Source organism: Quercus lobata, chromosome 11 (genome assembly GCF_001633185.2).
Source record: "Quercus lobata isolate SW786 chromosome 11, ValleyOak3.0 Primary Assembly, whole genome shotgun sequence".
Classification (NCBI taxonomy): domain Eukaryota; kingdom Viridiplantae; phylum Streptophyta; class Magnoliopsida; order Fagales; family Fagaceae; genus Quercus; species Quercus lobata.
Genome location: NC_044914.1, coordinates 19,087,899 through 19,100,652, shown reverse-complemented (window position 1 = coordinate 19,100,652; position 12,754 = coordinate 19,087,899). Strand labels below are relative to the sequence as shown.

The 12,754-nt window shown below is 34.2% G+C and overlaps 1 protein-coding gene across 1 annotated transcript in view; it reads left to right on the top strand.

Moving 5' to 3' along the window:
* Positions 1–2,005: 2,005 nt before the first annotated feature.
* Positions 2,006–12,754, top strand: part of LOC115968520 (probable helicase MAGATAMA 3) — a 34,875-nt gene continuing 24,126 nt past the window's right edge. Inside the window, exons 1-5 of the mRNA XM_031087929.1 lie at positions 2,006–2,418; positions 2,684–2,820; positions 3,432–3,641; positions 10,789–10,980; positions 11,183–11,218. Of these exons, the coding sequence (XP_030943789.1) occupies positions 2,160–2,418; positions 2,684–2,820; positions 3,432–3,641; positions 10,789–10,980; positions 11,183–11,218 (834 nt within the window). The 5' untranslated portion in view covers positions 2,006–2,159. The remainder of the gene's footprint in view (positions 2,419–2,683; positions 2,821–3,431; positions 3,642–10,788; positions 10,981–11,182; positions 11,219–12,754) is intronic.

Genomic DNA, 12,754 nt, shown 5'->3' with positions numbered 1-12,754 from the left:
AAATTTAAACATTTAGATGAGATAATTATTGATATCAAGTAATCTTGAAAAATTGTAAGCGTAAAATCTATAAGAGGAAAATGTAATCTAATAGTAAATTTGTTAAAATTTATGTCCAACAACAAAATATTGAATGATGTAACTTAAATTATTACGTGTAACATGAATGTTATATATATCGTTATACATAAGACATGATTTAGGTATAATACTTTAGGTGCAATAGATTAGGCTCCTATACATTTAATTTTATTGTCCTTAATGAAGATAACAATATTTGTTCTTTTATTTGTCAATGCAACCTAATGTTGCACATATGTAGTGGCGGCTCTAGAAATTTTGTTTAGGGGGGTCATTAAAAAATTTTAATTAAAAAAGAACTTAAATATATCGAGTTACCGACAAAAAAAAAAAAAATAAATAAATAATACATGAAATTTTACAATTTCTTTCTACAAGTATTCAAATGTTGAATTGTTATATAATAGTTCATTATGAGTATCTATTGCCAATATGGGTAGCTATGAGCTTACAATCATTTTTTAAGTTTATCTAACTTTTTTATTTTTATGCAGTTTTTATTATCTATTTGTAATTGTTTTTATAAAAATATTTTAAACTAAATGATTAAACTTTTGTATTAATTATTAACGCACAAGACTACACTTATTCATACATAAAATTATACACTAGTGTCTACTTAACCAATCAAATGCTTGAAAAATCACTAACTTTCAATTTTTTTCTTGAATTTTACTAACTTTATAACAGAAAGCTATTATAATATGATAACAATACACAAATATGTAACAAACCATCTCTATTTCCTAATTATTAAATTATATAAATTTATATTAGATTTATATTGTACACACAAACATCCACACACATCATAATTCATACAAATAACATTATAACAAAAGGTAATGCACGCAATCAATATTAGACACATTCACACACATAATATAAATTTATAAAAAATAGTGACATAATTCACAAACACTTACTCTTTATTCTTAGAGTTGGAAATACTTGTAATAAGAGTATGCAAATTTTAAGTCAAGGTGTGCAAAAATATTTTTAAGAAAAAATTATAGTATTAAACTAACAAAAAAAAATTTATATATATAATTTTTTTTTTTTTTTTTAAGTCAGAAGGTTCGTTTGAACCCCCTAAGAATAGTGAAGCGCCGCCCCTGCACATATGTTACTTAAATTAAGTCTTGGTTTAGTAACAAACAGTAAAGTCTCTTATTGTTGAATAAGATATCCAAGTTTTGAACCTTACCTATATCAAAAATTGATTGATATGTTGGTCTGATGATAAAAAGTAATCATCATAGAGCAGAATATATAAGTTAAAATTCTTTCATATCTCAAAAAGTCTTGGTTTAGTACCAAGTAACAACATACATGTAAAGTATTTTAATTAAAATACACACTATGTTCCTTAATGAGCCAACCAAACTAGCTTGAAGCTATTTCTTTCAATTTATTACATGATGATTTATAAAACTATCTATGCATATTATTTAAATAAGTGTAACTTAAACTACACATAGATGATTTCTTTAATCGCTAAATAATAAGTTGGAAGAAAATATTTTTAAACATATTTAAAGCCAACACTTTTCCAATGAACTAAATATTCCTCCAACTTATTAAGTGACAATTTATAAAATTATCCCCGTATGTTATTTAAATAAGTTACATAACTTATTACAATTAAAAAGATCACGTGGCTAAAGGCACATGCCATTGGTACCACCACATAGTGGATTGGAGGAAAATTACTCTAAATTAATTTCGAGATAATTTTTTTTTTCGATTATTAATACTAGGTCAGGAAAGATATTCTTCTAAAAAAAAAAAAAAAAAAAAAGCCAGGAAAGATCATTATAGGTTAATTAATACATTTTATGATATTTCGTTTCAAAAAAAATATATTTTATGATATTTACAAGAGAGTTCAAAAATCCACACCATGACAATAGAATTACATTAAAAAAAATAAAAAATAAAACTATCCAATCAGAGAGAGAACATTGGCCTTCAATGTTCAAAACCCCGGCCGTCTAAACTCTTCAACCCCATAAACCCTTTTGTTTTTGGCAGAACAAAACCCGCGCTTTTTGTTTTTCTCTCAATTGAAGGCAGCCATGGCTGTGGACAGAGACAAGCTTGAAGATGAATCACCAATGCTCCGTTTCTACAGAATTGTTCTGGGTTGGGACTATTTCCGCCTCCTAAAGGAGTCCTGCAAGAATAAAGACAAGGAAAAGGCAGCGGATGGAGCTATTGGGCTCAAGGAAGTTAAGGACACTTACAAGGACATGGACGATTATATCTCTACTTTTGAGCCACTTATTTTCGAGGAAATCAAAGCTCAGATTACTCAGAGGACAAATGAAGATGAGGGTATTTTTCTATCTTCTTGTTTCCTTTGAATTTATCAATCAAATGGGTATCTGTCAAATTTTTTCTCTCTTTTTTTTGTTGGGTTGGGTTTGAATATGACCCAGAAAGCTCTTAACTTTTCCCTCAGTTTTCTCCACAGAATGGTCAATAAATTTGTTGCTTTTGCCTTTGTTTGATAAATTTTTGAAGTATGGAATGTGACACTGATAGCAATTCACACACACACAAATGCACACTGTTTAACTTTGTATTTTGGGCATTGCAGTGTCAGAATGGGAGAGGAGGCTGGTGGTGGAATGCAATGAGGTTGATGGGTTTCACTTACCGGCAGTTACTTATGCAGCTGACAATGCAAAAGAGTCCATATCACATAATGATCTTTTGCTTCTTTCAAAAGAAAAGGTAAAATGAAATCTGATCGTTTTTGCTTTCAACTTCTATGTCTCCATGCATTTTAACATACAGTTCTTGAGCATTTTCTTTTTGTCTGGTGGTTTTGCATTGTGCTTATCTCATTGTGTTAGTGCCCGTTTGCAATGGCATATTTTACAGCTTTTTAAAAATGGGGTTGTTTGAAAAAGTTGTAAGTATTTTTTTTAATAAAAAAAACTGTACTTGCTTTTCTATTTTCGATTTCTTTTTTTTTCTTTTTTTTTTTTTTGTTTGGGGGGGGGGGGGGGGGGGGGGGGGGGGGTGTGGGGCGCACATTTGGGAAACAATGTATTTGGGTGTATATTATGCCATGTTTTGTTTCTTAGAAAATTTTTGAAAAAGGAAAAGTTAATCTTGGGGCACTGCAAGGTTAATTTTCTGCAAAAAAATCAACTAGTTAGCTTTGGTTGATTGCAACATTTAATTCAAGATAATCTGATAAACTGAAATATTGGTTCGAATTTTGTGTTTTTCCTCTTCTCCTCTTGAACTCTGGTAACCGAAAGGTAGCTTTATATATGGTAACTGAATTTAATTTATAATGCTTGGGCTCTCATTGATTGGAGTGTTGCTTAGTGCAGTTTCAAGATGGTACAAGACTCCCAACGACATATGCATTTGCATTGGTGGAGAACTGCCAGAATGATCGTTTTAGACTTAGAATGTATCTGGCTGGAGAAGTACAGCATTATAATACAGATGTAGTTAAATCTTGTCAAAGGCTATTAAATATGCGGTCTTTGATTACTTCTCCTACTAGCGAAGTGGAGAAACTCTTTTACAGTCTAAAGGTAAGTTTTTTCTCATTAAATTATAGAACGTTTTAAGACTAGCTACTTATATGCAGTCCTTTATTCTGCAGAGATTATTTTTTATTTATCTATTATTGTTTTAAATTTTGAATCCAGAGTATGAAACTGTTTAATTCTAAATTTCTGTTTATTTTTCCTGTCTTTACACAATTGTTATCAAAAGTCCCCAAAAAAATGACAAAAGATAACAAGTAAAAAAATTTGACAATAGATATTTTTTTAATAGAAATATTTTTTTTTTTGATAAGTAATGGAAAATATATATTAAAGAAGAACACAGCCCCGTACATAGGAAATGTACTAGAAAGGCAAAAACATCAAGAAACCAAATTACAATGATCAAACAAAGCAGGAAGAGAAAAACAAGAAGAAGATGGTATAACTAAACACCATTCGAGAAGAGTAAAAAAGAAAAAAGACTTAAACTCAAGAATGGACCATTTGCTTAGCTCAAGTTGGTTATAGTTTTTTATATGAACATGATTGTGATTGTTCTCTCTTTGAAATTGTAGTCTTCATCATCTTGTCCATTTGATTGACATGCCCTTACAAAGAGATGTTTGAGAGTTGTTGACAAGCATTTGAAATTAAACATATATATTTTTTTTATCACTGTGTTTTCTCTGAAAAGTGGCAAATTTGCAAGAGGATATGAAACCTTTATAATTGTGGATGGTGTTTGTGTGCCCTTACCTTAGAAGTAAAACCTTAAAGCAAAGAAGAGTGAGGAGGGCAAGTGCCATGGAATATATATAGGGATTAAAATTGATGCTGGACAAAAGTTTGAATGAACTTTGATACCAATTTTGATGTAGGATCTCTAGGAATTCAGCACTAAAGTAGATTTTGTGATCAGATCTTGAAGTCCTGCATAGGGTTTTATGTTATGTAGGTTTAGGTAATTAAAAAGATTGCTCTTGAATATGTTTGATGGCTGTTTGGTATTAAAGCAGTGAATTGAACGAGAAAAGGCAGATAAATACTAGGCAATCACATCTAGGTTTTGCTAAGCAATCACACTTGGGTAGGAGAAGGCAATCACACCCTCAAAGGCTTAAAAGAAGTGCCTGGAGTTTTATTAAAATCAGTCTCACTATCTTTCCTCTATTGAATATACAAGACTCTCTTATAGGTTATTGTCAATACTACTCCTAGAAGAACCAGAACTCCTAGGATTCCCAGTAACAAAGAAAACTAATATAAAAGGAGAGGAATGCAAGGACTTTTAAAGGCATGGAACATTCCGTGACATATGTGAAATTCCAATTTTTATGTACTTTGTTTAGTTGGATGAGCTCATTTATGTGGCCATTTACTTATCAAAAATTTATGTGGCCATTCAGCTTCTAATTTATTGGATTTCACTATGATGAATAGCTTTTGCAAAATGGTGGGTTTTCCCATAGTAAAACGTGAAGCTCAATGTGTGGCTTTATTTCGTCTATTAGAACAGGAGTGCCTTGAGGTAGCTAATGATGGCTGTAATCGATGACCGGTTAAAGCTGGACAGAAAGGTCTCAGGGAATTGTAGGGTCTGATATCTACAGTAAACTATGATGGGACTTACTCTCAGAATAGAGGTTCGTCGACTGGTTTAGGGGCTATTGGTGGTTATAAATGTCCTTAAGACTTCTTTCTTGGAATGTTAGAGGGTTAAATAACCCTCAAAAGAGGGAGGTTTGTAAGAATCTTTTGAAGGAATGGAGATGTGATATTGTATGTTTGCAGGAAACTAAACTTTCTTCTTTAAATTCTACTCTTGTGCAGAGCTTATGGGGTAGTCCCTTTATTGATTGGGCTGTATTGGATGCGGTTCAAACATTTGGGGGGGTTTTGCTGATTTGGGATAAACGGGTGGTTGAGAAAATTGATGTATCTGTTGGTCAGTTCTCTATTAGTGTTATTCTTAGGGGAGTATTGGATGGTTTTGAATGGGTCTGCACTGGTCTATATGGTCCCAATGCTGATCATCATAGGGCTGCTTTGTGGGAGGAGTTGTCCAGGGGTAAGGGTCAGGTGGAACACAGCTTGTCTCTTATTTCGTGATTTTAATATTATTAGATACCCATGTGAGAGGCTTGGTTGTGAGTCTTTTAGCCCAGCCATGTTTGCATTCTCAGACTTTATTGAGAATAATTATCTAGTGGATTTACCATTGGATGGGGCTTCTTTCACCTAGTTTAGAGACGTTGAGCCGCAAGCTATGTCCCGTATTGACAGGACACTGGTTTCTATGGATTGGGTGGATCATTTCGGTAATGTGTTTCAAAAGGTGCTCCCTCGTGTTATCTCTGGTCATTGTCCACTTTTGGTGGAAGTTGGTGGAGCTGGTAGGGTTCGCTGTGCTTTTAAGTTTGAGAATATGTGGCTCAAAGTTGAGGGTTTTGTTGAGAGAGTTAAACAATGGTGGGAGGGGTATAGCTTTTTGGGCTCCCCAAGTTTCGTTCTAGCTCACAAATTAAAAGCTCTTAAAGAAGACCTTAAGAAGTGGAATAAGGAGGAATTTGGAGATTTAGCATTTAGGAAGAAGTGTTTGCTGGCTGAATTCATGGGTCTAGATGCTAAGGAAGAACTGTTGAGCCTCTCAACTGCGGAACAATCCCGCTGTACACAGGTTAAAGGTGATATTGCAGCATTAGCTGTGTTAGAAGAGACTTTTTGGAGACAAAAGTCTTGTGCTCTGTATGTGAAGGAGGGAGATAACAACACTCGGTTCTTTCATAGATTAGTGAATTCTCATAGAAGAGCTAATCACATTAGAAGCATCAAGGTAGATGGTGTCTTATATGAGGACGGCTCTGCTGTACAATCTCGGGTGGTTCAGTTCTATCAAAATCTCTACACAGAGACAAGTATGTGGCGTCCAATGGTGGATGGACTAGATTTTGCTTGCATTGGAGAGGAGGAAAGGGTGTCTCTGGAGAGGGAGTTCTCTAAAGAAGAGGTTACCTAGGTTTTGATGGAGATGGAGGGGGATAAAGCACCTGGGCTAGATGGCTTCACCATGGCTTTTTTTCAAAAATGTTGGAGTGTGGTGGAGGTGGATGTCATGGCTGTTTTTGAGCACTTTCACAGGTATTCAGTGTTTGAACGGTCTTTAAATGCCTTGTTTCTCTCTCTAATTCCCAAGAAAAATAATGTTATTGATGTTAAGGATTTTCAGCCTATTAGTTTGGCAGAGAGTGTGTACAAGTTGTTGTCTAAGGTGTTGGCAAATAGATTGAGGGTTGTGCTAGATAGTCTCATCTCTAAGTCTCAAAATTCTTTTGTTGGTGGGAGACAAATTTTGGATTTAGTGCTCATTGCTAATGAGTGCCTAGATAGCAGATTGAAGAGTCATGTTCTCGGAGTGGTTTGTAAATTGGACATTGAGAAAGCCTATGACCATGTGAATTGGGATGCATTATTCTATTTGTTGGGTAGGATGGGTTTTGGGGTGAAATGGAGGGGGTGGATTAAGGCTTGCATAACTATTGTTCGCTTCTCTATTATTGTGAATGGATCTCCGGTAGGTTTTTTTGGAAGCTTCCGTGGGTTGAGACAAGGTGATCTGCTATCCCCTCTTCTTTTCCTTTTAATTATGGAAGTACTAAGTATGATTTTGAAGAAAACTGAGGAGTGTGGTTTGCTTCAGGTTTTCATGTGGGGCCAGTTAACTCTATAGGGGTACGCATTTCACACTTGTTGTTTGCTGATGGTACCATCTTGTTTTGTGATGCTTCTAGAGATCAATTGTTGTCTATTAGGCTAGCTTTGACTTGCTTCCAAGCATTTATTGGTTTGAAAGTAAATGTGGGGAAGAGTGAGATTGTTCCGGTTGGGGAGGTTGGAAATATAGATGCTTTGGCTACCATACTTCGATGTAGGGTGGGTAGTCTGCCTATGAAATACTTAGGAATGCCATTGGGTACTCCATACAAAATAGCATCTGCTTGGAATCCTATCTTGAAGAGGATGGAGAAGAAACTCTCAGGTTGGAAGCGTCTCTATTTATCAAAGGTAGGTAGACATACTCTATTGAAGAGTACTCTTTCTAGCCTTCCTACATACTATCTATCCTTATTTGTCATCTTTGTAGCTGTGGCTAATAAGTTGAAGCGTATTTAGAGAAATTTTTTATGGGGATCTTCGGAGGAGTGTTTCAAGTATCTTTTGGTGGCTTGGGAGAAGGTGTGTATACCGTTAGAAATGGGTGGTTTAGGAATCAGGAAGTCAGTGCATTTTAATAAAGCCTTGTTAGGGAAATGGTTATGGAGGTTTAGACGAGAAGGCACTCATCTTTGGAGGAGGGTTATTGCATCTAAATATGGAGAGGGTCAAGGGGGGTGGACTACTAAAGCATGTAGAAGGGCCCACGGATGTGGTCTGTGGCGTGGTATTCATGATGGATGGGAGAGTTTCTCCAAACATATGGCCCTAGTGGTGGGTGATGGCACTTGTATTCTTTTTTGGCATGATAAGTGGGTTGGAGATAACACACTTAAAATGCTCTATCCTCAGTTGTACATGTGTTCTAATGACAAGGATGCTTGCATTTTTGATGTAGTATGCTACCAAGAGGGCAGAAACGGTAGAATTTGGAATTTGAGATTTTATAGGGATTTTCATGAAAGGGAATTAGAGGTTGCCGTCTCTTTCCTTGAGTTCATTCAATCTCGGATCCCTAGGTGTGTTGGGAGTGATACTTTCTCATTGGTGTCTCAATGGGAATGTCAAGTTTGATACTCGGTCCTATTACAATAACATTCGGGGTGCATTTGCCTCCAATTTTCCGTGGAAGGGTGTTTGGAAAGTTAAGATTCCTAAGAGGGTGGCATTTTTTGTGTGGACAGCAGTTCTTGGGCAGATCCTCACATTGGATAATCTTATGTTTAGGGGGCAAATTTTGGTGAATTGGTGTTGTATGTGTCATCATAATGAGGAAACTATGGATCATCTCCTCCTCCATTGTCCTGTAGCTCACTCATTGTGGGTATATATGTTTCAGATCTTTGGGATCCAATGGGTCATGCTAGGCTTTGTGGAAAGCTTGGTGTATTGTTGGATCTATTGGCTGGGAAAATTTAATTCAAACATATGGAATATGGTTCTTGGCTGTCTGATGTGGATTGTTTGGACGAAAAGAAACTAGCGCTCTTTTGCGAAATCCTTGGTTCAATTACAAGCTCTATGCTAGAAGACTTTATTTGATTGGTCTAGGTGTTGGGGCTTCTCGGATTGCTCTACTATCTTGGAGTTTATTTCTTCTCTTAGTATTGCACTTTAAGTTTTTCCTTCTTGTTTGATGCTGATTTTTGCTTGTTACATTTCTTTGTGTTCACCATCATGAACACCTTGTATTTGCTTACTTTCGTTTTATAGTTTTTTTAATAAGACTCTTATTACCTATCAAAAAAAAGGATTTCACCATTCTCGTACTTTCTCTTGAGACCTTATTGTGGCTACAGTATATATCCCATATACTGTCTGGTGCACTTTATAAATATTTTTTTATTTGAATAAAAATTACTTAAAAAAATAAAATAAAATAATTAAGAACTTCTAAACCAAATAGAAAAATGACTCAAAAAATAAAATAAGACTCATTGGCCTTTAGTACAGCCTTGTTCCCTGAAACTTACCAAACTACTCCTATTTTGGCAAAACTTATTAAACTGAACCAGTAACTATTGAACCTAAAGAAACTTTATACCAAGACTAAATAATAAATAAAGTAGCCTATGAAAGGTGCCAAGAAGGCCCCACATTGAAACTCGACCACCATTCTTGAATATTTTGGTATTTAATCTTGTTTTTCCCCTCGAACTCTTTCTTGCCTGCATAAAAAATGAGGCAGCACTGCATGGTAAGGTATCAATATTTGATGTTCTTTGTGTTGTATACTCATGTTTCTTATTTCAATAAATTCTGTCTGTGTGGTTGGTATGTCATATAGACTCTATTATCTCCAGTCAATTTCAATGTTATGAATGTACTACAAGGTCAGTGCAACATTCACCAATTATATGCCAACCTTTTCACAGAGATTTGATAGCAATTTGTGATATTATAAGCCTCTTGAGAAGGACTAGGAAGGACAAATATGTTGCGGTCCCCATTTTGAAGATTTTGTGATTTACTTAGGTATAAGTATCAAAATTGTTTTTTTGAATTGGTATACTCAGCGCAGAATTAAGTAGGTATGATAGATAAGGTGCGCTGGAGACTTAATAAGTGTTGCTTACTCTGATTTTCCTTTGAAGGCAGTCTGGAAAGTAAGAATTCCTATGAAGGTCGCTTTCTTTGTATGCATCACGGCCCAGGGGAAAATTCTAACTATGGATAATCTTATCAAAAGTAGTATGGTGATGGGAAACAGGTGTAATTTGTGTAAAATAAGTGGTGAAAATGTGGACCATTTGATATTGCATTGTCCAGTAGCTATTTGTAGCTTTTGTAGTGAAGTGAGTGATGCTGAAGAAGATGAAAAGATTGTTTTAATGTTGACCAAGAAGTTCCAAGACTTCAGGAATAAAGCTCGGAATGTTGCCCCTTCTTGTTTTAATGTGGCATGTAAGGAGGGAAAGGGATAGGAGGACGTTTGTTGAACAGGAACTATCTATAGAGAGATTCAAAACTCAGTTCCTTGGGTCTCTTTTTTACTGGTTGTTCTTGAACGAGAATAGACCTCCAACATATAAGATTTTATGAATTAATTGTCTTTGTAATTTAACTTTGCAAACTGCTCCTCAACCGAAAAATAAAATCTAAAGATTTAATAGTGAATGGGAACTGTAGTAATTGAGCCCAAACATAATTGTTACTTTGTTAATTTTATTCGGAATTTGATTGATAAGGTTGACCATTAGTGGTGTTTTGCTTTACTGATTTTTAGTTTAGACTAATATAATGCTTGTAATGATCTTTCTATTCGTTGTTGATACAGCTCAGCTTCTTGCTTACAGCACTCTAATATTTTAAGCAGTTTTGTTTGATCTTGTCCATCAGGCTGGCAAGATCTTTTTTCTCCTTGTACATAGCCAATCAAAATATTCATTTAACCATACTTTATCCTATATGAAGTTTGTTTTCATTCTTGCTGATGAACTTGTCTTTTATCAAGTAATGAATGGAATACATCTTGCAGATCTGCAGTTTGTCAACTATTGCTCGTGAATATATGGCTCTGTGGTCAATTGGCTCTCTCCCTTTTAAGGATCTAATATTATCAGCTACTGAAAAAAGTCTTGGTTCTGAAAACCAGGGTTGGAAAATTTCTAAGTTCCTAGAGGAATATATAAAAGACAATCATAATGAAACCCAACAAGAAGCCATACAGGTACTCAAATGATTAAATATGATTATCAATTGCTTGCATTTTTAATATGATTGCTACTACCCTAACATGGTGTTGCTTACATGTTGCAACAACCCGACAGTTTTTCAACTCTCTTTCTGTTCCCATCTTTTTTCATTATCTTTTTATGTAATATTTAAGGATTATGCTAATCTGTTGCTATGAGTGTTATTGTCTGTTGCAGGCTGGTCTAGCACGTAAAGCTTTTGTTCTGATTCAGGTTCGTATTATGTTTTCTTGAGTTTCTTATAGATTTATTTACGACATGCTTTTCCATTATTTATCTTCTACTTGGTTTTTCGCATTCAAGTGGTACATGAGTGGGGTTTAGAACGTTGTGAGATAGTTTGGTTCCTATCGAGCGTTGGTGTTACAGGGAGAACTGCGAGGAGCCACACAGACAACCACACTGATAGCCGTAGTCGTTAATCCAAACTTCTAATTATAGATTGGTGATGTCAGATTGCTACAGTAGCCATGGGAACAGGATCTAGAATCTGTTTTCAATGTTTTTTATGCTACAGTAATTTGAGGTTTTTTAATGTATTAGACCCACTTCAGACATATGAACGAGAAGATTCCTGAATGGTTTTGGAGGTCACTGGTCACCTCACAAAGAGCCTAGGGTTATATCTGTTTCAATTTTATAAGTTGGTTTATGAGCAGTGATGACTTCAGGAATTTTGTTTAGGGGGGTCATTAAAAAATTTTAATAAAAAAAGAACTTGAATATATTGAGTTATTGACCAAAAAAAAAAAAATTAATACATGAAGTTTTAGAATTTTCTTCTACAAGTATTCAAATTTTGAATTGTTATATGATAGTTCATTATAAGTATCTATTGCCAATGTGGATAGCTATAAGCCTATAATCATTTTATTTTGTTAAGTTTACCTAACATTTTTATTTTTATGCAGTTTTTATTATCTATTTGTTATTGTTTTTATAAAAATATTTTAAACTAAATGACTAAACTAAACTCATTGGCTTTGTATTAATTATTGATGCACACAACCACACTCATTCATACATAAAATTATACACTAGTGTCTACTTAACCAATCAAATGCTTGGACAATCACTAACTTTATGTTTTTTTTCTTGAATTTTACTAACTTTATAACAAAAAGTTATCATAACATGATAATGATATACACACATGTAACAAACCATATCTATTTCCTAATTATTAAATTATATATATTTATATTATAATGTACACACAAACATCCACACACATCGTAATTCACACAAATAATATTATAATAAAAAGTAATGCATACAAGACACATTCACACACATAATATAAATTTATAAAAAATAGTGACACTTACAATTCACAAACACTTACTTTTTATTCTTAGAGTTGGAAATACTTGTAATAAGGGTATGTAAAATTTAAGTCAGTGTGTGTAAATATATTTTTAAGAAAAAAATTTTAGTACTAAACTAACAATTTTTTTTTTTTGGAAGTCAGGGTGTTCATTTGAACCCCCTGAGAATAGTGTAGCACCGCCCCTGTTTATGAGTCATGGATCTGTTTACATGTAGTGGTTGATTGTAATATTATTGGAAAACCTGTGCAGATTTTTATTTTTGATATTTTTATGGATATTTTTGTGACTAATCTGAGTTTAAAGAACTCTAGTTCCTAGAGTTTTAACCAAGTATATGATGTGCATATTAGGAATTCCATGTGATTGACTGTTTTAATCCTATTAAAAGCAGGGAAAGTTTTTGAGTCTATGAAGATGA